The 25,355-nt window shown below is 41.7% G+C and overlaps 1 protein-coding gene and 1 long non-coding RNA gene across 7 annotated transcripts in view; one reads left to right on the top strand and one right to left on the bottom strand.

The window, feature by feature from the left end:
* LOC132972835 (unconventional myosin-IXa-like) overlaps positions 1 to 23,944 on the top strand; it is a 148,519-nt gene extending 124,575 nt beyond the window's left edge. For 2 of the 6 annotated variants that reach the window (XM_061035944.1, XM_061035947.1), the window contains 24 exons: positions 14 to 136; positions 234 to 383; positions 1,816 to 2,117; positions 3,261 to 4,406; positions 5,119 to 5,203; positions 5,976 to 6,176; positions 7,528 to 7,625; positions 7,820 to 7,923; positions 8,046 to 8,266; positions 8,959 to 9,075; positions 9,323 to 9,511; positions 9,762 to 9,809; positions 9,898 to 10,009; positions 10,958 to 11,019; positions 15,040 to 15,232; positions 15,508 to 15,636; positions 15,759 to 15,864; positions 16,066 to 16,197; positions 16,352 to 16,475; positions 17,815 to 17,868; positions 18,830 to 18,850; positions 19,086 to 19,345; positions 20,098 to 20,240; positions 20,405 to 23,944. In XM_061035944.1, coding sequence (XP_060891927.1) covers positions 14 to 136; positions 234 to 383; positions 1,816 to 2,117; positions 3,261 to 4,406; positions 5,119 to 5,203; positions 5,976 to 6,176; positions 7,528 to 7,625; positions 7,820 to 7,923; positions 8,046 to 8,266; positions 8,959 to 9,075; positions 9,323 to 9,511; positions 9,762 to 9,809; positions 9,898 to 10,009; positions 10,958 to 11,019; positions 15,040 to 15,232; positions 15,508 to 15,636; positions 15,759 to 15,864; positions 16,066 to 16,197; positions 16,352 to 16,475; positions 17,815 to 17,868; positions 18,830 to 18,850; positions 19,086 to 19,345; positions 20,098 to 20,240; positions 20,405 to 20,793 — 4,509 coding nt within the window. In that variant the 3' untranslated portion in view covers positions 20,794 to 23,944. The remainder of the gene's footprint in view (positions 1 to 13; positions 137 to 233; positions 384 to 1,815; positions 2,118 to 3,260; positions 4,407 to 5,118; positions 5,204 to 5,975; positions 6,177 to 7,527; positions 7,626 to 7,819; positions 7,924 to 8,045; positions 8,267 to 8,958; positions 9,076 to 9,322; positions 9,512 to 9,761; positions 9,810 to 9,897; positions 10,010 to 10,957; positions 11,020 to 15,039; positions 15,233 to 15,507; positions 15,637 to 15,758; positions 15,865 to 16,065; positions 16,198 to 16,351; positions 16,476 to 17,814; positions 17,869 to 18,829; positions 18,851 to 19,085; positions 19,346 to 20,097; positions 20,241 to 20,404) is intronic. The other 4 variants (XM_061035945.1, XM_061035948.1, XM_061035950.1 and 1 more) reach the window with 4 other exon arrangements.
* LOC132972837 (uncharacterized) lies at positions 12,097 to 12,395 on the bottom strand. Its single transcript, XR_009672945.1, has 2 exons — positions 12,308 to 12,395; positions 12,097 to 12,277 (listed from the first exon to the last, which is right to left on the bottom strand). It is a non-coding gene; the product is annotated as an uncharacterized LOC132972837 (long non-coding RNA).
* Positions 23,945 to 25,355: the final 1,411 nt, after the last annotated feature.

Consider the following 25,355-nt stretch of genomic DNA (forward strand, 5'->3'; position numbering starts at 1 on the left):
CCTTTTGTTTCAGGACTTTGTGCATCACTTTCATGTGCTGCTGCCTCGAGGCACAAATCCAACCAAGTCAGGCATCAGGGAGTTTTTCAGACGGATCCACCTGCCTCCCGCTGGGTATCAAGTGGGGAACACCATGGTATGGGTTCTGGAAACGTACTAACCTGTTGTTTCTGGAATTGCATATTTACCTGTAGGACTTAACTTAAAGTTCCATTTCCACATGTGTGATTCAGGTGTTCCTGCGAGAGGCGGAGCGTCAGCGTCTTCAGACATCCCTCCACCAGGAGGTCCTACGGCGAATCGTCACGCTGCAGCGCCGCTTCAGGGCGGTCCTGGAGAGGAAGCACTTTGTCGACATGAGGAGAGCCACCTGCGTCATCCAGGTGAGACGTCGTGGAGGCAGAAAGAGGGCGGAGATGTTTTTTCATGTTCAGTCACCCTCTGTTCCTCTAGTGTAGTTTTATACCCGGGTTAGCTGTAGAGTCCTTTCTGTTGATGCATCATGGATCAATTTAACAATCATGGACTACATCTCGACATTTCAGTGTTTCAGTATTATGTGATTAATAGAGATGCATTTACTACATGGTTGTGTAAATACAGTCACTCAGATTTGAACAGCATTAATGTCTCTGCAAGAGTTTCCACTTATCATCCTAGCTACTACTGCTTGTACTCCGGGATGTGACCTATTGATTTGTCTTCTTGAGAGATTTTCTTCCATTCCAAAGTGAGAATAAAAAGGAAGAAATAGATAAAATGAAAACGTCAAAAGGAGTAACCTGATCTTGGTTTTGCTGACCTGCATTGCTTTCACTTCTCACCTTGCTGCAGTGGTTTTTATGATTACTTATGGACTCAGTGACATCAGTTTTTTGGATGTCTTACCCTACAGGTGCACATTTCTGAACATCACAAACAACTTGCATTAATAAAGCAGCTAGATGTCATAGCGAAAGGTTGAAAAACAAACGTTTAACATCTTAAACAATCAAATCCAAGCAACGTTTAATTTTCTTAAGCCTCTGTTTGTAGCTGAACTATTGTCTTCTCATCCAGTTGAGCTTGAAAATCATTTTTAAAATATCAGAGCAAGAAGGACAGAAAGAGAGAGAATGAGAGAAAGCAAACAATGAAGGGTCTGACAGAGGGAGAAAACGCTGCATTCAGTCGACTGTGGGTATGTTGTTTCTGGACGAGTCCTCGGAGGGGAGCTGTCCAAATCTTTGTCAGGCTGAGAGAAAACAAACCCAGTCAGTCCAAAAACAGTGAAACAAAGAGCCAACGAAGCACTGATACAGAAATATAATAATGAGAAGAATAACTGAATAAAAACAGGACATGTAGCACTGAGATTCGATCTATTTGAGTATCTAAAACTTCAAATAGATACAGTAAACTGAAACACTCAAATCTTGAAGTGTGTTTGTAATCATTTCTGATCAGAAATATCTCATTACACTTAATAAGCGGCATTCATCTGACACATCTAGATAAACATTTTATCTCTAGATACTGTATTAAAAAAAATAAGGCCTGAAGCGTTCGGGAAAAGAGTCAAACTTTCTGCCAATGCAGCAAACAGAAGGTTCTTGAAATGAGATCTTCACTTTAAGCAATTCAGGCTTTGTAGAAACAAGTTAAAAGAGATTCGGAGAGGGATGTGCTGTCTGAAATCTGCAAATCCATCAAATTTCAAAATTGTAAATCAGTTGACAGACATGTAAATATAAAAGCTAGGTCATTAGCAGCCAGTATTCCCGCCGTCCTTTAATCCTGACACTTAACCCCCCTTCCTTTTCTGGGACTCTGCAGAGGTGGTGGCGGTTTTGCCTCCTCAAAGAGTCCACCATGGAGTCGAGTTACGAGGAGGGGGCCGCGTTGTGTCTGCAGGCGGCCTGGAGGAGCTACAGGGAGCGCAGGAGGTTCCTGCAGTGTAGGGACTCTGCCATCGTCATACAGAGGAGCTGGAGGAGCTGCAGGCACCGCAGATCTCTGGCGGCTGTGACGATTCAAGCGAGCTGGAGAGGATTCAGGGAGAGGAGGAGATACTGTTACACGTACAGGACGGTGACGCAGCTGCAGGCGGTGGGCCAGGGATACCTGGCTCGACTCAGGTGAGTGACAGAGTCGAAGCAACTTCATACTTTAAACTTATTTTAAGGATTGTAATCATGTATTTTGTGCATCATACTAAGAAAAGCTTCAAAATCAGTCTTTTGAGTGATGAGATCTGTAATAAACAAAAAGACCAAAACTGGTTGGAGGTTGAATTTTTATTTATTTATCCTTTATTTTAGCAGGGAGGACACACTGAGACTAAGGTCTCTTTTTCAGGGGTGCCCTGCAGCAATAAAAAATAAAAACAGCACAATTATAAAACAGATCAAAATAATGGCATAGACACTGAAACACATGTTCATACTTTCAAACCATGTACATTTCAATTATATCACATTTTAAAACAGTTGAAATTTCCTCCCCTAAGTAGCTGTCCTTTGAAAGTTATTCCACATATCGGGTGCAGCAACACTAAAAGCAGTCTTCCCCTTTTCAGTCCTTAACCTCGGAAATTTGAAAGTGAAGTTGGAGATCTGTTTACATGAGTGCATTACATGAACAGGGGACGCCTGTGTGTATACGTACATGCACTTATCCATATATACACATATATTTACATTTTCATATAATCAAACACATAAATACATACACACAGAGCTTCAAAAACTCATACATGTGTAAAAACATAGTGGATCATTTAATGACTACAGAGCAAGATCATTCCTTCAGATGTTTGTACAAGCCAAAAAAAAAAAAGCCTAAAGAGAGAAACTGTTGGATTGATATCAGATGTTCAAGCTCTCTAAATTACCACTGTGACTGTGTTTCCTCACTCATTATCCATTAAACTTATACAGGTCAGTCTTGTATTCATTGTTGTTCCTGCTGCCATAACAATCTGTTCTTGCAGGTCTAAGTGAAAATCTTTAAAAAACAAACAAATTAAACCAAATTGTGGAGAATAATGTGTTTTGTTTTTTGCATTCTTTTCATCTCATTTGTTTTATTTCATTCTTTTTAAGCCGTACAATGTAGAGAAATACTTCTTTTTTTACCTTTACAAAGAGCGAAAGGTGCAGGAGGAAGAAAATCGTATAGAGCTGCCCTTTGTTCAAAAACAAAATAGGTTGAAATTATTATTCTTCATGTGGAAATGGAGGTAATAACACTTTTGCATTATTCTCTGTTAATGTCTTTAGGTTCAGGGAACTGAAGGAGCAGCAAGAAAGACTCAGAGAACAGAGTCCTCCAGCAGAGATGGATGAAGGAACCATGGAGGACCTCACCTCATCGATACAGGAGGTTTGTGTCCAGGACATCTCTGTAGAACTCTCCGAAGACTCTCAACCTGTCCTGTTTGACGTGGGAGAGACAGAGAGAGAGGACGACTCGGAGCGAAGCAGAGGAACGGACGAGACGAGTCACAAGAACCGATCAAAACGAGAGAGCAGACGTATGAGAGAGCTGGAGCAGGCTCAGTTCAGCTTAGAGCTCCTCAAGGTCCGAACCGTCAGCATGGGAGGTCCTGTGCCGGAGGACGTAGTCCCAGACAACAGACACTCCCCCCGAGGGTCTCCAGCCAGTCATGGAAGTTTCGAGCTGCTCAGTGTGGAAGACATGGAGACTGAGTCGACCGCACCTCAAGAACAACCCCAAACTCTGAATATTCAAATCAATGCCGGGCTCAGAGATTCAAACTTTAACGAAAAGCCGGCAATGGAGTACCAAGACAAGGAGCAGAGTCCAAGGGCGACATTTTATATCGCATCTGACCAAAGTCCGGTTCATGAACCAACATTTGAAAGCCCAAACAAATCCTGCAAAGACAGAAGGGAGTCCACATCCCGGAGGCCTGTGGTGGTGTTGATCAGTATGCAGAAGGAGAGTCCTGTGGAGGAGGGGGAGCTGCTGGCAGCCCAAACCCTGGAAAAAGCTCTGGAGACTGAAGCAGCATCATCCAGTTCGAAAATAACCCCTGTCAAAAGCCCGGAGGTATCATCAAAGGTGGAAAAACCTCATGGGATCCCTACCAAGGCAAAGAAAGGTGCATCAGAGCAAGTCAAATCTTCAAGGGCTTCTGCAGATGTAACAGGGATTAGCTCCTCAGAGGTGGACATCCAGATCGTCCTGGGAGCAAAAGACGGTGTCCCGGCTGTTCTGCCAAAGCAGCAGCAGCAGGAGAGGAAGGCGTCCAGGCCTGCGAAGGAGGCTCCCAGTCCCGTCCTGAATACCAAACCTCCGAAAGCTCAGAAGAAGAGCTCAGCCCAAACTGTGATCGTGAACATGGTGGAGAAACCCTCCAACTCGGTGTTCTCTCCGCCCAGACGCAAACTGCCCTTCTCCAAGTAAGTGACCTGCCGTGCAACAGGTTCAGGTGACTTTATATGTACAAAAAAGACATGATAAAAAGAAACTAAAAAAATATCAACATGATACAAGTGCTCAAGGTTCCACCCATCAGGACATGTAGGAGATAGACGTCTTAACCAATACGAGGGGAAACTCTGGTTTACCCTCTGTTATTGAGAGACATGCTCTTCACACACAAATAGACCTGAAATACACACACATGCACAAACAGGACCCGTGGACATGCACTAATTGAGTGGTCCGAGTGGGGGGACTGCACATAAAGGGCGGGGCTCCAGCAGTTGGGGGTTCATTGCCTTGCTCAAGGTCAACTGACTCGGCAGGAAGTGACCTGGCACCTCTCTAGCAACCAGACCAACTTCCATATTTATGGTCCACTCTGGGACTTGAACCGGTGACCCTCCGATTCTGAATTTCCACTAAGAAAAACAGGAGAAATAAGCATCATAGATGTGTTAATGTCTTACTGTATATTGTGGATATACTTTACCTATTTTAGTAGCATTGCATGAAGGCTGGTGATGAAATGTGTTTCTGTAATTTGTATTTGCACAAAGGTCATCACTGCTGACTTGACTTCCTGCTGCTCTTAATTTGATCTTATTCAAGAGGCAGCGGTGAAGTTTTGAAGTAAGATTTGGGCCTTTTGGGAAGCCATTAATGTCTGTTTGTCTTTTTGTGATGCAGGTCAGATAAAGATTTGGTGAACCAGGAAAGATCTCTGGCCATGTTCAGAGACGACTCCAAAACACCAGGCTCCAGAAACAGAGAGGTAAGGCAAACACATGCACACATCTGTGCACACACAGACATGCTCCTGCAGACACCACAAGCAGGTTTGTGATGTATGCAAACTCATCTTTGTGTTGTTATTGTGAGTATTTAAAATGTGAGGGATTTTAAAACTGAAAAAGTTTATTTTACTCCTTTGTGTTGACAATAATGTTTATCAGATCTCATATTTAATAGTATGGGTACTGAAAAAAAGCCTGCAGAATCAGATCAGATAGATGCTCACAAAATACAAAGATTTACACAACAGGTTTATTCAAGATAAAGTGGCACAGATACAGTTGATAGACATGAAAATAAACCTGCAGAAATATACAACTGACCCTGTAAAGACCTTTAAACTGCCTAGTCTTAAGGTTTAAAGCCATTTTTCAATTAGTCATTGAATTTTGTGAATGGCTCCATACAGAGGTAATATGTTTTCTGATTTGTATGTACACAGTTTATGTTTAGTGAATATCTGTTTTTAATTTTTGCTAAAAATGTAACCCATAAATGGTTAATTATATGAGTTAAAAAAAGGTGTGCAACATTTTGCATAAGGTTCAGTTTTGTGCAGCTTCAGCCTTCCCTCATGGATTTGTATAAGCAAACACACACACACACACACACACACACACACACTCACTCACACGCACTCACACACACACACACTCACACTCACACTCACACACACACACTTACACTCACACACTCACTCACACACACATATTACCGGCTGACCTTATGTTCCTGTGGTTGCCTGGAAGCAGGTGGGTCGCCCTGGCCCCAAAAAGAAAGCCCGAATGTCCCGGACGCGCTCCGACTTCCTCACCCGCTGTAACTCTGAGGGGGCAACCCAGTCAGACGACGACGATGAATACTACGTCCCCGCCCACTCCCACACGCTGCCCCCCTCCCTGACTCCCTCACGTGCACACCCTGAGGCCGACTGTCACAGTGACTCCGAGATGGTAAAATACCTGATCTCCAGAGGTCCCTTGGCCTCCTAGCAACAAACTGTTTCCTGTACGCTCTCAGGCCGCCTCCCCACCTTCCATCCTCCTCTGAGGTGAACCCCGCTAAAGGACGGGGGAGGAGCCTCTAACACTTCTAACCCTCACTGTCGTCGTTCTGTTTACTTCCTTTGGACTGTTTGCCCACTGAGCTACAGTCCGATGTTCCTTCACCTCACTATTAGAGACGCAGTCACCTCAGCTGGTCTGAATGAACAAGTGCACGTTAACTCTGCTGGCTGACGGTTTGAAAATCAGTCGACTCAGCTTTTTTATGATCTCTTCATGCAGGGATATTACTTTGGAGTTTAATTTTGTGTCTTTCCTGTAGTGAACCCGTGCTATGCTCAGAACATGTCTGCAGATTACACAAATTGGATTTTGTGCACATTTATTGATGCCTTTTTTAACACAGTTGTTCAGAGCAAGATGTGGAAAAATAGGGATCATAAAAACTGTCTGGTTTAGTCAACCAGCAGCCCAAGACCTTCAGGATTTACATAATTAAAAATAAGAAAGCATGACCAACTTGCTTTTAAGAGCCTTAAACAAGCACATATTTGCGTTTTTGTTTTAATTTACTGTTGATCAAGTAATCAGACGATTGATTTTAGCTATAAGCATCACTCAGAGTATCAGTTGGATGATGTTGGAAGCGTCGGTTATTGGTAAACAGGTGAAGAAGAAAACTTCTCACAGAGTTGCTTTTTTCTTGAAGGTAAATAAAAAGATTCAAACTCCAAATGTCCGTGTATGAAGGTATCCCTGTATACTATCTACCTCTTCTTTGACAAGAATAAAACAGAGATTTTCACTGCGGGGAGTCACTGAAGATCTCTTGTCTACCAACCTGTCCTGAAAACATCCCGCCTCGTGTTCTGCTGCACGCCGACGTCTGCTGCTGCTACCGCCGCTGCATGCTGGAATCAATCAAACCAAGTCGAGAAACGTCTCACTAACAACATAACAGGATCTTATGAGCATGACTTCTGTTTCCCGCAGTATCTAGATAATAGTTGTATTCTCTGCTGGTATCGCTGACTTTACTCAATCTCTTCAGACAGGAGAACTTAAACCTGAAGATAAATACTAACCTGGATAAACAGTCACTACGCTGATGGATTTACATGATTCACAAAGCTTTCCTTTCTAAATGACATGATGTGTCTTTAGTCTGTAAACGTAGAGAAACTAAACTGTTTGAACAACAAATTAAGCTCCTGAAGACTAAAAAAAACGCATCTTGAAGACGCATTTTGAAAGAAATGTTGGATATATTAGTCTTAACTCTTTCTTCTCGTATGTCCAGGGTTCTCACAAAGACCAGAAGAAGATCCATAAGACCATGTCGTCAGGAGACCTGGGCAAGGTGGAGGTGCTCAGGAAAACCTCCAGTCAGGATGGAGGGTAAGATCGATACAATGATTTCTTTAGAAAATGATCATATTTAAAAGTTAAAGTACATCTCTTCATTGGGATAAATTAGATACATTTCCATAAATCACACTTTTTCCAGTTTATTTCTTCATATTTGTGTGTTGCTCATTTCTGCATTCTCTAATGAAGTGATCGTAAATGAACCTGTTGTGTTTCTGATATAGCATAATGAGAGGAAAGATGAGATTCTGGAGTAAATCGAAGCACAGTGAGAAGAAACTGTCACGAGAGAAGCAGGCCAGCAGGAGCGAAGCTGGAGAGACACATGGTAAAAAAAAAAAAAAAAAAAAAAAAGGATTCAAATCTTATTTAATGGGGTAAAAAAATAAAAAAAAGTTGTTATTCAGTTTGAACTTCCTCCTTTCTCCATCTCTGTGTTCCTCCTCCCAGAAGGCCCCTCTCCTCCTCACAGTCCTGACTTGGAGGCGGCTGCTCCTCGGGGGGTCAGGGACAGTAAGGAGAACAAGGAACCGTCCCCGAAGATGAGGAGACGTCGCAGCCTGAAGATCGGAAGCATCACTCTGGAGCCGTCTCAGTGGCAAAACGACGCGCTGCACATCCTGACGTCTGCACACGACTACCGCACCATGAACGACTTCCTCATGAAGAAGGTGAGGGCAGTACCTGTCGTAGTAAAAAGAAAACTTCCCTCTCACCTGGGGTGGATGATTTTAAACTAAAATTATAAAACCTGTTTTGTAAACGCTGTCCTCACAACAACTTCTACTAAACTTTGAACACATAATATTGGACTCACTCCAGAGCTCTCCCCATATTAATGTCGGCTGCAATAGAATATTACAATGCAGCGCCCCCTTCTTGATAAATAGTTAGTTTGTGGGGCCCTGGAGGCCTAGCGATTAGTGCCTGCACCCCATGTACAGAGGCTTATGTCCTCGAGAGCGTGCGGCCCAGGCTCAAATACGATATGTGGCTCCTTCCCCATGTTATTCCTCACTTTCGCTCTCCCTGGTTTCTGACTCTATCCACTGTCCTGTCTCTGAAATAGAGGCATAAAAAGCCCCAAAATAGTAGCCTAGTGTTTATGTCGCGTGCCCCATGTATAGAGGCTATAGTCGTCGGTGCTGCACTATGGGTTTGAATCCCACCTTGGCCCTTTGCTGCATGTCATCCCCCACTCTCTCTTCTCCCAACATTTCCTGTCTCTCTTCAGCTGTCATATCAAAGTAAAGGTAAAAATGGGCCAAAAAAATGATTTAATGATAAGTAGTTGTTATTGGTCATCATTTGTTGAATTGACTCTTTGAGCTGACGTTGACTTGAAAGGCATTTGTCCCTCCAGATTGCAGACCTCGAATCTGTGGATGGAAAGAATGACACCATGGTGGATGTGGTCTTCAAGAAAGCGCTGAAGGAGTTCAGGATCAACATCTTCAACTCCTACTCCACAGCTCTGGCAGTAAGTCCTTGCTGTTGTTTTCCGTTGTCTTCTCCTCCGCTCTGCTTAAAGTACCAGAAAATCTCGGCTGAGCTCTTCATCAGCAGGGGAGACGTCAGAAAGTCACAGATACTTCCCTCTACTGTCCTTTGACCTTCTTGCATTTAATTAACTGTACACTTCTTGCAGCTACTTTATGATTACTTTGTCTTTTGAAACACAAAGAGCGCCGACGATTCTGACAAATATCTTTTCTCCCAACCACAAGATGGACGACGGGAAGAGTATCCGTTACAAGGATCTGTACGCGCTGTTCGAGCACATCCTGGAGAAGTCGATGCGCCTGGAGCAGAGGGACTGGAACGAGTCCCCGGTGAAGGTGTGGGTCAACACCTTCAAGGTGTTCCTGGACGAGTTCATGACCGAGTACAAGCCCATGGAGGGAACGATCGGCAGGGTGAGAAAGTCCAAAAAACTTCAGGGATGTAAAAGATCAAAGAAATATTTTTTAACTACAACTGCACCATGAATTCACAGTAAGAGATTATAGACAGTATTGTAATTATTGTCAGTTCAGATAAAATCAGCATGTAGATCGTCTGTGATAATTTTTCCTGCAGACTCAGAGTTAGTCATTACTCTGTTATATAGTTCATGTGCAGCACTCACCAGAAACGCTTTGTAATCAGTTTCTCTTTTTCCTAAAGGCTCCCAAACGTGAACGCAAGAAGTCGAGGAAGAAGGAAACTGACATTGTGAGTAGTACGTTTTCAACACATTGAAGATTTAAGTGAAGTTTATGTATTGGGCTGAGATGACTGTTGTCTCTACTGCCCCCTGCAGGTGGAAGAACACAACGGCCACATCTTCAAGTCCACACAGTACAGCATCCCCACATACTGCGAGTTCTGCTCCTCCCTCATCTGGATGATGGACCGAGCCTGCGTCTGCAAACGTGAGGACAGGACACACACACACACACACACACACACACACACACACACACACACACACACACACACACACACACACACACACACACATACACAGAAACACTCAACCTGAATATAAAAAGAGAGAGTTTGATTTCATGTGTGGTAACATGAGTAACTCCAAACATGAACGCAACACAAACACAACTCTAACTCACTCTCTGAGTGATGAGGGACGACCTAACAGGATGTTTTACTGATTACTGAAGTTGAAAATGTTCTCAAAAAGCACTAGATTATGTTTGTTTTTTGTTTTAGGTGAACATTAGGAGCAAAAAATAACAAAGCGTGAGATGGGCGCAAAAATTCAACTGTAGGGAGGATAAATTGTTGTTTCGCTGTTAAAATGAGGATAAACAAAGCAAAGACTTTTACATCAGTGAGTGCTGATGAAAGTGTTTTTCTCATTTTTACTATTACTGCATCTACTACTAAAGATGCCTCCACAAAGAAAGCATGAAGATCTGTCTAATATGAAACACAGATATAAGTATCTAATGTTGTGATGTTCTTCTAACTCACTTACCCGCAGGCACTCACGCCCGTGTGCTAAGTTTTTATTTCCACCCACACAGCACATTACACCCCCTCCCACACACACATCCATGATACACTCTAATACTCACAAACTCACACACTTCCCCAGCCTCCCTCCTGAGTGTCAGAAAAATTGGATTAAACGTCGAGCTCCTTTCATAAATCTATCTTCTATCTAGTTACTGTCTCCGTCTGCACTCGCAGAGCGCAGCAGACATCACATCCAACTGACTGCCGCCGCCGCCGCCGCCGCCGCCGCCTCGGCTTTCACCCGAGTCTGCGAGGTCGTGTCTTACCTCAGCTCCCGGTGTTTTTGCTGCAGTCCTGTGAACACCATAGCATCAGTGTGACTGTGTTGTTCTGTGTTGTTGCAGTGTGTCGCTTCGCCTGCCACAGGAAGTGCTGCTCCAAGATGACTACCAAGTGCAGCAAAAAGGTAGGAGGAGATGTTTTTGTCGGTTTCTTATAGAAATATTTGAAATTTTGAATAAGTATTATTAGTTAAAGATTTCCTGTATCGGGATGCTGTAGTATCACACAGACAACAACAAATACAAATCACTGAAATGGTAAGATAATATCAGGTTTTTGTCTCTATTTTCATTTTGATTTTAGCAAATCAAGACATTTCTAGTTGTGAATTATATATATCTTATTATTCCTTATTATAATTGCCAACAAAAATGGGGGAGTAGAAGACGAGAGCCCTGAAATAAAAACCTCCAATGCAGAGCAGATTTCATGCTGTCTGCCAAACAGAGTGGACCAAACCTTTTAAATGTTTGTGTGGGAGTGACTGGAAGTGCTGGGTTGAGCCCCTGAAAGGTGTCAAATGTTCTTGTGTGAGGTATAGAAGGAGATTTGCAGCAGAACAATGCACGGCAGTAATCCATTTTTCTTTCCATTCCTTCCTCCTTCTCTGTCCATCCTCCCCTCCCCCGCTCCCCTGTGATTATTATTTATGTTTATCCACTAGGTCAACCAGTGCCCCCATTTAAAAAAGTGTTGCTTTGTGCTCATGATGGATTCATGTTGGGTCTTTGTAGATAATATAATAAAGAGTAAAGTCTTTTAAATGCTCTTTGTAAAGTGTCCTGAGATAACATTTGTTATGAATTGGTGCTAAACAACTAAAGATTGACTGACTGTTTATCAGTTTCCTTTTGCCGTCTGTTTGAGCTGCTGTAACAGGTCAGGTTCATTTCCACCAATCAGGGATCACTAAGATAATCTTTCTTACCTTGTTGGAGTACACATTACATGAACTTTCTCTGCAAGTTTTAAACCCAAAGAAGGAAACTCAGAAATGAAGCTACTTGAAGAATATTTGATGGTACAATAGATGGTACAATAGTTTCAGGTTTTTTTTGGACCATAAAATGCTCTCTAATGTCTTGTCTCTGCTGCACGGTCAGGATTTAGAGGAAGCCTCGTGTTCTAAAGTCTTCAGTTGAAAACAGTTGTTTGGCTTCAATGGTAGGAGTTATTAATAATTCAAAGTTGAATCAGAAACGGCAAAATGACTGTCACATTATCATTTATTGACAAATAAATACCAATATTACAAAATAGAATATATAAGAATACAATTATTCCTTCAACAATAAATAAAAAATAACTTATGTCAGTTACATTTGTTGCCTCAATAATTCTCATGATGACTTGTAAGAATTCATGGGCTCACTCCTTTACCCCTGGATCTTATTTTGTGCACAGTCGCGGACATTTTCCAGGAATATTGTGATTTCGATCTTGTTGAGGTCACTCAGGCTACAATTCATCTGAAATGAAAAATGTATATATTTTTATATATATATATATATGTATATCAGTTTAAATTGTAAGTGCACAAAAATCTAGGTTTACGCAGGTAAAATTGGTGAGCTTTACCAGTAAACAATTAGAAGAAATGATCTGAAGAGTCAGTGTATACCCATCTAAATGGACTTTCACTTAGAATTGCTCTTTACCTTCGGCTTTAATGAGTTGTATTTGTTCAACGTATGGGTGAGAGGTACATCCTTTAAAGTTGTTTTTTTCAGAGCCATCTCAGCCAAGCAGAAGGCATCGTTCTGTGAAGACATCAACACAAATAGTATCAGTTTACAACAAACTCAATTAGTCTTGAATAACCTTGAAAAGTAAGAAATTATGTATATATCCGACAAAGTATCAAACATCGTTGTGTACAGAAATTGTAAAATGATTGCAACATACCCCACATGTTACTGATGTGTTTGCCCAGGGTATAAGCTCCACCTTCAATGAAAAGATGAAAATGTCAAAACGTTATCAAGCAAACTAAGCCACGTATCTTTTCTGTAGTTTTCTTACCCCTTTTGTAGCTTTGTGTTTTATCATGTTGTCTGCTTCTGTCTTAATATGCTGAAGAGAGAGCCGCTCCAGTGATGCTGTGTAGCTCGTCACAAGCATCATTGCTGAAAGAATTAGAAAAGTTAAACTCTTCATGTCTTTAGGAGAGACCGTGTGCCAGCACTGTAAGGTTGAAAAATCAATCAAGTCAAACACCTATGAATACTGTCTCGTATTCCTGAAGGTCCTTTATATTGTCTTCATGTTCACACTGAAAACCCTATGTGACCACAATCTAGAGACACGTAAGAGGAAGAAAACACCAAAAAAGGGCTTAAGGATGATGTTTATCAGCATTACTATGAAGTGTTCCACTTGATGCATACACTTGTGGATATCTGTTGCAAAGATCTCACCTCAAAATGTTGCTCATCAGCACTAAGGGATGTTATTGAAACATGTAGGAGAGGGGTAGATAACATGTAATGACTAAATAATCAAGTGTCTGGCTCCTAACTGTTAAATTAAACAGCCTGCAGTGATGTTTATGGACATTTTTTCACCCCACATCTTTTCACCTGATAAACTGAATGTGTTTCCCCTTCTATGACCTGTCAAAAAGACTGTGTAGGCACATGGGAATCATGTTGAGTCAGTCTTTTACTTTGACAAAATTAAGCAGAGGAAAATGTGACTGACAAAAAATGTCCCCCTTTGACTCTATGACTCTTAAGTCTAAGACCCTAAAACAGCTGTCAAACTGAAACACCCACACATCTGTCAGTCTTAAAATACTGAAGAGTTCAGAAGAGTCTTTGTTAAAATAAGTGGAAAGTCACTCAAAAATAAATCGCTTAAATACTCGTGAAAATATTTAAAACAATGTTATGAACCGTAACAAAAAAGTTTTCTTTGGTTGGCTGTGTGCTAAAACAGTGTTTTTCAAAGTGGTGTTCCAGACCCCCTGGGGGGTCGCCAGGGGGTCCTGGGGGGTCAGGGAAACTTGGAGGGAAGTGGGGGAAAACTGGAATAAAAATCAAGTTCTCCTAATACTACTCCATTTTGTTATTGTTCGCTGCATATCCAAACTTGTATTCTTTTTCTACAAGTCTTTCAATATTGTAAAATAACACACAACAAAACGACATATTGAATATAATAAATGATTAACGAGGGAGAGAAATTGTAACAAAATATGTGACTGTTACGATGACTGTTGATTATTGTTGGGACATAATCTATAAAAGATTGTTTACAAAAAATAAGATTTTTCATTGTTAATTAAATAGGAAACATAGTAAGAATCTGTTCATTTAATTTTTGATATTTGCAATCGTAACTTAGAAGGAACTTGTGAAAATGTGCTCACGGGGGTCTCAACCAGACGTTGATGCTATATGGGGGTCCTTAGCATGGCAATGTTTGGGAACCCCTGGTCTAGACTGGACTCTACTCACCTCCCTCTGCCTCATTTTTTGTTTGTCTGACCGTTAAAGTTTTAGACTACTACTACTACTTTTTTGGTATGGGGCTGTGGCTCAGTCGGTACAGTCGGTCACCTTTCAACCAGAGGGTTGGGGGTTCTGTAAATGAGGGAGTCCTCAATGATTTTCAAGGCTTGAATAAAGGTTGATGATGATGATGATGATGATCCCCAAATCCTGCTGCAACTACAGCAAGAAATACTCAGAGATTTAGGTTCAACAAGCTGATTTGCAAACAACGCTAGGAACACAAAAGACACAGAGCAGACAGACGATAACTTTAACTGGCTGTTTCGTCATGAGCCAGGCATCCGGCCAAAGATTTCTGCCTTTTGATAAGGCAGTTTTTTCTTACCACTGTAACTTTTGCTGCTTTGCTAAAGTGCTCATGATGAATAAGTGTCTCGAGATAACACTTGTTGTGAGTTGATGCTATACAAATAAAAATGTATTGATTGAATTGAATTAATTGATTTGGTTTGGTATGACCAGAAGCTAACGGTGGCTAATATTAGCAAATGTATGGTTAATAATGTTTGCTGTCTGTATCATTCACCACCATGACATAGTTGTGAAAGGGACCACTGTTACAGTTTCTCACAGTACAGGGTGCCGACATGAATGTAACATATTTTTGTGTTTTTGTTTTCTTACACCAGTACGATCCGGAGCTGTCGTCTCGGCAGTTTGGTGTAGAGTTGTCCCGTCTGACCAGTGAGGAGCGAGCTGTGCCCCAGCTGGTTGAGAAACTCATCAACTACATCGAGATGCACGGACTCTACACAGAGGGCATCTACAGGAAGTCCGGCTCCACCAATAAGATCAAAGAACTCCGACAGGGGCTGGACACAGGTGAGACTGACAAACAGGTGTTTCACATATCAGTGTATCTGTGTTACTCCTCCTTACAACTGCACCTTTGTTTGGTTTTTGACATTTTTACCGACCTGTTTACCTGAAGAACTTTGTTTCTGCAGGGCTAAAATACAGGATCAAAGTGGATTTTTAGAGGTTTAGAAACTTCTCAGATATGTTCTGTGGAGCTCTGACACATGACAATGTTGTGTACACAGTAAGAGAGAGAGAAATATGAGTGAATTAACCTGAGCGTGGTGTCTCTGTTCCAGATGTGGACAGCGTGAGCCTTGACGACTACAACATCCACGTCATCGCCAGCGTTCTCAAACAGTGGCTCCGTGACCTGCCCAGCCCTCTCATGACGTTTGAGCTGTACGAGGAGTTCCTCAGGGCCATGGGTGAGCTCATAATTAAAACCCTTCACTGGCTCGGTTCTGCTCCTCCAGCTGAGAGTCAGTTTGTGGAGGTGAAGTCAATATGACCCAGTCTGATAGTGTGCACTTGTTTTTTTTCTTTTCAGGTCAGCCAGACAGGCGGGAGGTGATGCGAGGAGTGTATTCTGTGATCGACCAGCTCAGCAGGACGCACCTCAGCACACTGGAACGCCTCATCTTCCATCTTGTCAGGTGAGGGATGAGAAAATAATCAACATCCGCTCTGCACAGCCTCGGGCAGGACAACCAGTGTCTAAAAAATTGGGTTTTGAAAAATATCTTTTTTTTGCAGTCACATGGCATCCTGTCTGTTGTGTTTGGTGAGGATGGTTTTCAAACTCTGACAGGATCAACGTCAGGATTAACAGGACTATTTTAAATGGTGTGTTTCAGGATTGCCCTGCAGGAGGACACTAACAGGATGTCAGCCAACGCCCTCGCGATTGTGTTCGCCCCCTGCATCCTCCGCTGCCCTGACACCATCGACCCGCTGCAGAGCGTCCAAGACATCAGCAAGACCACAGCGTACGTCCACTGACCTGAGAGATCTCCTTTAATTTGACAAATTTACTGTTTGGCTCACTGACTCACTCTCATTTGCAGAAAGCTTGTGCGACCAGGTTTTGAATTCTACTTGTATTCGATCCTCATCAGTTCTAAACGGATGTCTTTCTTGTAGGTGTGTGGAGCTGATCATCAATGAGCAGATGAGCAAATACAGAGCTCGTCTGAAGGACATCAGCAGTCTGGAGTTTGCAGAAAGCAAAGCCAAGAGCAGACTGACCCACATCAGGAAGTCCATGGTGAGATCAGACGACTGTCATGGAATAGCAGAGACATTACACCTGGGGCTCAAGCTTAGTTATTCTTTAATGTTAGCATAAATGATCCTAATTGTCTGACACTGACATGGATGTTTTTCTACTCGTTCCTCTCACTCATCATTGAAATTGTGACACTGCAGTTTTCAGCTCTGTGAGCAGCTGGCATGGTTTCCATACAGCCATGGCAGGAGTTCATTCCTCTGTCTTCCTAACATCTCTCATCAACAGGTTTTGCTGTGTTTTTGTAACACAAGCAAAAAGCTGACAAAAAGCACAAACTAAGGGGTTATGCTGGTTAGGACGCACGTTTTAGGACATATAGGAACTATTTATGCAAAAGTATGAGAAAAAAATAGATTCTGAATTTGTCACATTAATAAACACAAGTGCAACATTCTTCGAATTACAAGACCGCTTGTAGCAATGTTGACTAATACCTCCTTATTATTAATGCATGTTTCCTATCTTCTAAATAACATACCTAATACTCCAGAATAAAAATACAATACAGGATTATTTCTAGGCATTAAAATACAATGAATAACATTTAGCAGCAAAACTACAGCTAGACTTAAAAAAATAAAGAAAAGAAAATAAAGAAGAGAGAGATTCAATTAAGCAATATAACATGAAAGGAAGCAATGACCCGCTGAATGTCTGCACAGCTGCGTTGTGGGCCGAGTGAAGACACTCAGCACAACACCACCACCTTGAGGGCGCTACTGCCTCCATACAACAGCTACATACAGATAACAGACCATTTCTGCTTCTGCAATCTTAAAAATAGTTGTTGAAAATGTAAAAACAACTTCCATTTTAGCTGGAACATTTGTACAAAAAAAGATCTTACTGTGCTGCCAGAGGAGTATGAAGTTGTGTTAAATTGTGAGTCGGCAGACATTAATTAGAAAGATACCTGCTGCAGACTTGTTTGTGATTCCCAAGCCTTCCTAATTTCTCCAGCTGTATCTGAAAATACAAAGTGAGCTAGGTTCCGATAATTCAAAATATGTCGTAAAGTAACTCAAAAGTGGCAAGACTTTCTTAAAAAAAAACTTTTTTTTAGAATTCTAGGTCAATGTTTTGCCACAGCATTTTAAAAACTTCAATGAAACAGTTTCACTGAACAATTAAATCCTAAAACCAAAGGACCAACCTTCCAACCAAATGTAGTTTACTATTTAATCTAATTGTCTTGACTGCTCTTGCCCTGCAAATCAGCAGATCCAGACTTTCTTGACTACCTTCACCAAACCTTAACCTTAATCTGTCCTTCCTTCCTTCCCCCCTCCCTCCCTTCCTTCCTCCCCCCTTCTAGAAACCAGTACTAATTGCTGTTAGGTTTATGAGCATAACCCGCACTGCCACCCCGGTATGTATGCCCCTACCACTCCATGTGCCAGCCCACCTCCACCAGTCCTGTCCTGTCCATCCGTCCTTCTGCTCTGTCCAATCATACTGTCCCAAAACTCGTCACTTCTGTTTGTACACTAGTTTAGCTGTCCGACATTTTGCTTGTGTTGTTTTTGCTGTTATTTGTTAGATGAAAAGTGTCACAGAATGAATCCTGATGTCCTTGTGATAAAAAGAGTTTTTTAATCTACAAATGAACAGCGTGAGATGGTATTGGTGTTTTACAAAGAACTGGTTTTGTGTAGACCTTGTTCCTCAAAGTTTAACTTTTTCAGAATTTAAATTGGACTCAACTAGGTACTAGTTACTCAACTGATGTAGGATAACATCAGCTAACTCGTTGCTGGATGCTAAGTTAACTTTCAAAATGCACTGTAAGCATTTTCTGCAACAATATTTAAAGGTATTCGTGGTATATTTGAACTAGCAGAAGTGTTTTAAGCTATCTTGGAGCTGCTAGCTGTTTTAGCTTCAAAATTAGCTAACTGCTGCCAAAATGGTGCAGTTGATGACTTCAGATTGAGTTTATTAATGTTGCTTTGTTGTTTGTATCAGAATTATCAGAAAAGTTTAATTGTGTTGTTGTTGCCTTGGGTTGCTTTTGCAGAAATCATACCAAGCTAAGAGCCTAACTTGTTGCTATTAGCATCCCAGTGTGAGAATTGACAACGCTGCTGTCAAGCTAGCTGTGATTGTAGTTTCTTGTGGATGAAAGATGAATTATTTGTTCTGATTTGTGACAACAGTCTGTCAAATTAGGCAAGCTGTTTATCTCTTGACAGTTCAACAGATGCTCCAACTATGTTTTTGTCTTTGCATTCTTGTTTTTTTTGCGCTCTGAGAAAGCAGCACTCTGACTTTAGCTTTACTGACTGCTTTTTGCTTTTTGTTTTTTTGTTCTACAAATTATTGACATGCAGCCTAACACAGCTAAACTTAAGGTAACCTAACTGTGCGTGTTTGTGTAGCAGACGATGTATTTTTGTGTGTGTCTGTGTTGAAATCTCATAGTTTCTTAGCAGTGTCGTGAACTGTGATCCAAAACATCCTCTGTTTAGTTTGTGTGTGTTCAAAACATCCAACTGTGTCTAGCAAACAAGCTGTGTGTGCCTATCACAATCAACAAAAAAACCCTGAAAAAAACCTTGTTCTCCTATTTTTTATGTGAATCCGCAGAGCAAAAGTCGTGTTCGGCAGAGCAGCACCCACACACCGTCTCCTCCTCTCAGCCCCAAGGTGCCCTCTGTGGTGGAGGATGAGATTGCGGGAGGAGGAGGTGGAGGAGGAGGAGGAGGAGGAGGGGGAGGAGGAGGAGGAGGTGGAGGAGGAGGAGGAGAGGATGCAGCAGAGACGGGGCTAAACGAGCAGCAGCAGCAGGCGATTCAACAGGAGGAGCGAATCCTTAACGAGCAGATTGAGAGTCTGCAGAAAGAGAAGTATGTCGTCACTGTTGTTTCAGTGTTCAGATGGCATAGGAAGTAAGGATATAACTGTGTGGACATTAGTGGAGCACATACAAAGAATGACAAATACACAAGGACTCTTTGTTGTTTCTATCAAACTTTTATAGGTGCTTCAACTAGTTTTACCTCGCCTCTGTGCCACCTCATTAAAATTATTTGACAGCTTTAGTAACAAGTTATTTTAAATTTATTATTTTTGAATACAAAACATCCAAATGGACATTTCTTTTCATTTGTATTAATTATTCTACCTGAGTACATCTGAAACAGCTGGACTATGGTGTTACATTTTCTTAAAGCTGAATGTTGTGTCGGCCTTAATATCCAGTTTAAAAGTAAAACAATACGAGAGACTCTAACTCTTAATCTCTACCAACAGGAAAACACCTGCTGCATTACATGCAAAACCATTTCATTTATTTTGTCTGAAGCATCAGTCCATAATGTTGACACACAAAAGCCAAATGTTTGTCCAAACATAGCAATAATTGCTGTAGTGCATGCATTGACCCCCTTAAGGACACATAAATAAAGTATGCATTTTATCTCTCATCGAGAGTAAATCGCTTGAGCGTTTGCACATTTTAGGGCTTGCTTGTTGGCCAAAAAGCTATTAGGGGCGATAAAATAGAAAACTCCCAAGCGTTCAAACTTTTTAGAAATCAGCATCTCTAAACAGGACTGTAACCGGTCATTTGCATTTATCTGTTTGTTTGTGTGTGCAGGGAGGAGCTGACATATGAGATGCTGATCCTGGAGCCTCGGGCGTCCGACGACGAAACTCCTGAATCTGAAGCATCCATTGGCACAGCGGACAGCTCGGAGAACATCACCATGGAGATGGAGGGAGCCACCTCAGACCCCTCCGGTATGTGTGTGATTTGATGTCTGGTTATGACTCTAAGTTAGGTACTGTACTCTGCTCTTACATCACAGTTGCATCTGCATACTTTAATGAAGGTCATTTCCACAGTACATGCACTGATGCATTCAGTGTGTTGTTGTTAACACTGCTCCTGTCTGTCTCAACAGAGCATGGTGCTTTTCGATCCAGAAAGTCAGATGGAAAGGGCAGAAGAGCTCTGCGCCGTCAGCCCGACTCCCAGGATTCTGCTGACTCCACCTCCACCCTTTCCTCTTCCTACCACCCCTCCTCCTCTCTCTCCTCCAACGCCTCCGGCTCTCCTTCCCCTCACTATCGCTTCCGCTCCTCCTCCTCGGGGCCCCTGCTCACCTCCTGCGGTCTGGGGGCCCCGCTGGCGGAGGCGGAGGGTAGCCTAAGAGCAGGTAAGACCCGCCACAGGCTCCGACTCAGCCGCAGCTCACCGCGCGAGCCCTCAGGGAGCCACAGGAGGGAGTCGGACTTCGGCTCGGGGCCTCAGCAGCTGGTTCTGTACGGCAGCAACGAGTTCATGGTGTGAAGACGAGGAGGGACGGAAAAGCTGAACGAGAGGAGGGAGAGTCCGGGGTGTAAAGAGGCTGGTCATGGGGCGAGGCTTGGTCCCCTCCTCGGTGTCTACGCCCCCCCCCTCCTTTCCTGGTCCAAAGGAAGACACAGAGGGAGACAAAAATTGACGACTAATGTAAACACAGTGACCTGAAAAGATGTGGTCGGCCGTGTTTGCTGCCCGTCTGATCTCAGTCCGCCGTTTGACCCCTGCTGGAGTCCAGGGGGTCGGCTGGGGGAGAGTGAGAAGAAGAAGAAGAAGAAGAAGAAGAAGAAAAAGACGAGCTTAGAAACCCCCACACCTGCAAAGCCAAATCTTATCGTGCTCCAATCTTTCTTTTTCTAGCATGTGGGCAGCCACCCAGAAGAAATGTAGCCATACTGACTGACTCACTGACTGAACTGGCGGACATTTTTTGTCTGTGACCAGCGCCAAGCTAAGTCTGCTTTTTCACGTTTACACGGGACACACCAGCCAAGAGGCTGCATGCTACTCCATCACATTTTTCCTACGTCAGTTTGAAGAGACTGTACAGAAATATGTTACATCTGTATGTCACATTATTATTCTAATTATTAATATTATTATGTTACAGAGGAAAAGAGTGTACATAGAAAGAAAAGTCCAGTGCTGCTCCTGGGTCGTTCATTGTCTCTATTTCTCTCTTATGCAAAGTGACGTGTCTGGAATTAGGTTCCACTTTTGTTTCTGTGCCGTTTTTCTTCTTCTTTTTTTTTCTTTATGTTTCTCTTTTCCTAATTCACAATGAACAGAGCCAGTTGTACCTTTGAAAAAAATAATAGAAGGAGAAGCTGTGGATGTGCGCTCACAGTGCTGCGTGTCGTCTGGTGTCACGTTTACTTGACCTAAGGAGTCAAAAGTCAATCAGCCATAAGTGTATTGTTTCCGCCTTTCCCTGCAAGCTCGTTTTTTTTTCTGTTTTTATCCAGAAACATCAGTGTTACTACATCAGGACTTGAATTTTTTTTAAATATAAATATATATTATTGCTGTATTATAGGTGTTGTTATTGATATCAAAGATGTCATGTTTTTGCTGTCAACATTGTTTCATGGTTTATTTTGCTCAGATGAAAGCCATTATAGTCCTTCCTGTCTTTGTGTGTGTGTCTCTGCGTGCGTGCGTGTGCGTGTGCGTGTGCGTGTGTGTGTGTGTGTGTGTGTGTGTGTGTGTGTGTGTCTCTCTCTCTCTCTCTCTCTCTCTCTCTGCGCGTGTGTGTGTGTATGTGTATGTGCATGTCTGAATGAATGGGTGAGTCATGCCTGCCACTGTATCAGCTCCCACTTTGTGCATGTGTTGTACTCTCTACACACACGTTCATTACAGTTTCCTCCTGAAACCTGTTCGTCTTGTAAAGGTGAAAAAGTCACCGCAGCCATCAAGTGACACTAAAACCAACTCAACATTCGTCTGAGTTGTATTGCACCTGTTGGGAAACTGATGCACTCACTGCATGCTCAAACCGTCCACGATGTCCTCTGAGCCATCCAGACCACTCCTCTTCTTCTTCTCCCTCTCCCTCTGCTGTGTCTCATTTCAGGGTGTGGCATCCTACAAAGAACGCAGCCTAAGAAGGATCCAATTGTCATAGCCCGTGTAGGCTGATTTAACTGAAATGAAACATTCTGGTCTACGGAGGTTTTTTGTCATTTGCTTCACCAGCTGTTCCTGCCCTTACCCTTTTTCTTTTCTAAATGTAACCCCTGTTGCCTAGCAACCTCAATAACTGTAAAGGAAAAAGCGAATATTACTAACTTAACTTAACTTTAACAATTATTTGACAGAAAATGTGAAGTTTCAAAGCCCCTTTGGTCTTTTTTTTTTGTTTTGTTTTGCATTAATATTGGTAGCTATTCATTAAATTAAAGCCAATGACTATCATTTAAAAGTGTATTACTCGGCCGCTTATTAGGCTGCCTTCAAAATTGGACCGCCTATGACACGCCAATGTGACATATTTGGTCTTCTAATGCACCTCTTGAAGGATGCAGCCCCTTAATTGTGACAATTGAGAATAGCTGACTTCTTCTTGTCCAGCTTCCTCTAAACCTTCTCCGTCTTGTTCTTCTTGTTTGCGTCCTTTTCTATTTCTCCTTGTTCTCCTTGTTCTCCTTCTTCTCTGTCACCATAATAGCAGCTCTTCCATCCTCTTTTATCTCTCCCACCTTTGGCTGTGAAAAGTAGCATTTAATCTACCTGTTAATAAGACAAAAACAAGTAGCAACTTACTCATACCGTCCACGTGTTTCTGCATATACTTAATCTCTCTGTCTCTGTCCATACATTATACAAACAGTCAGTATAATATTCAGTTCAATGGGCACACACAACGATGTCTCAACATTCAAGCTATGCTTTTTGCATCTGTGGTCAGATCCTTTGCTGTAATCTCACAAACACAATCAGTGTTAATCCATGTTTTCCTTGCAGCTGGGAGTCTGAGGAAAAGGTTGCTGGTCTCAGTTTTCATGCAGGTGTGGAGACTTGCACAGTGTTGTCTCTTTACAGCAGAAACTTTATTCCTGTTACTAAAAGAAAAACTGTTTCAGAGGTGAGCTGAAAGGACGAAACTGATTCCAGGTCAAACATCTTTACGCTGGTATTAGATGGGATGGTCTTTGTACATGGCCAGACAGTCTATAAGGCAAAAAACATAAAAAATAAGGAATAAAAAAAAGTGAATGTACCCATCACTGGAAGGCATGCTCTGCTTTTCTGGTTGTTTTTGTTCCTCTTTTATACACAGTGTATGTACTATTTATGATCATGCTTTTGGGGTGTACATTGGTTTAAAAGAATCTGTTATAAAAGGTGTTATAAAAGGATATATTATCCTGTGTACGGTTCATTATCTACTATTAAACATGGCGACCTTTTAACAGGCCACACTCAGCCTGTCATGTTTGTGCGACGAAGCAGAAAAAAAAAGTGTCTTGTGTCTCTTTGTGTGCACCACTCTGGACACGATTATGTAAAAGGTGCAATTTGTGTTATATTTCTTTTTTTTAATGATACAAACATGTCTATGGTTGTAAGAAAAAAAAAAGACTATGGGGGAAATTCATCTGCTTATTAAAAAAGCAAAACTGCAGCCAAACACAAATGAGTGGAAGTCTTTTCTTTTTCACAGAAATGTTCATTTTACTTTTTTTTTTAAATTTTCTTACATTGCTCTGTTTCTCAAATCTTAACAAGTGTATTTGTCTGATTTCTAGTCAAAAATCTCTTTTTACATTTATCATAAGACACAAACACCTGACAAGACCAGTTAAACATCTTATTCTTAGATATATTTGGCAGAGATATTACAAACCCTTAATTGCTTGTGATAAGTCAAAATATATCTGCCTATGCAGCATTAAGTGTCTTAAAATAAGATGTAATAACTCATTTAGAGATTTGAGTTTTTGCCGTTTCCTCTGCAGAGAGGAGGGTTCATAAGAGAGCTGCTGAGTGAGCACAACGGCGATTGGTGTTTTGTATCTCCATGACAACCACATCTAACAATATAAAAACTTTACAATCGGACAGTGAATGAAAAGTGTCATAGATCAGGGCACAATGTTATAACAAAGTTGTAAGTGCTTACTTTGTAATAGCAACTGCAGCAAATACTGAAGTAAAAAATAAATATAATGACACATTGAACACAGGGCGTTTCTTTACACGATTAAAGTTTAGAGGAACATAGTCTAGGAGAGGAAGCTAGGAAGAGGAAGTGAGGAACGCAAGCAAAAAAAAAAAGTATTTTCTACAAATGTATTTGAAAAAGTGCTGCACACTTCTCTAAATTAATGCAGTTAAAGTAGAAAGCAGAATAAAATGGAAATAGTCAAACAAAGTTGATACTTAAAGGGGACATATTATGAAAAATCCACTTGTTCAGTGTTTTTGAACATATATTTGGGTACGCTGCGTGTCTACTGAACCACACAATGTGAAATAAACCCATCCAGTCCTTTGTTTGTGGTCTGCATAAGTCTTACAAGACAGAGATTTCAAATGTGCTTTCCTTGTGATGTCACAGTGGGATTCTGGTAAAAAAAACAAAAAACCCTCCCCTCTGCTGGTATCTCCACCCATGGACTCCACCCCCAGCCTAGAGCAAAACTTTTGTGCAGGTCCGCCGTTTTTATGCTCGCTAGTGAAGGATTCAAGCCGCAGGAAAGTTTCCTACTGTAGTAGGACTACTACAACTACTGTTGCCAAGAAAGCCTAACATACTACTCACAGACTCGCTCTGATTGGCTAGTAAGGCAAGTGCTATTCCTGATTGATTATTTGATTCAGATCTGAAAAATTAAAAAAATAATAATAATAAATAAATACAATGGAGGGATTCAGATAATGCACATTTATTTTAATAAACAATTTCAGTGACATGCAATGATCAACAATTTTGATTTTAATCAAAATGTTATTAAAACAATTTACAGCTTTAATGTTAGAGCAGTGCTGTTTGTTTGTTTGTTTGTGTATATTTCCCTGTTTATACAGTGACACATAGTTTGTAT

Source organism: Labrus mixtus, chromosome 4 (genome assembly GCF_963584025.1).
Source record: "Labrus mixtus chromosome 4, fLabMix1.1, whole genome shotgun sequence".
Classification (NCBI taxonomy): Eukaryota; Metazoa; Chordata; class Actinopteri; order Labriformes; family Labridae; genus Labrus; species Labrus mixtus.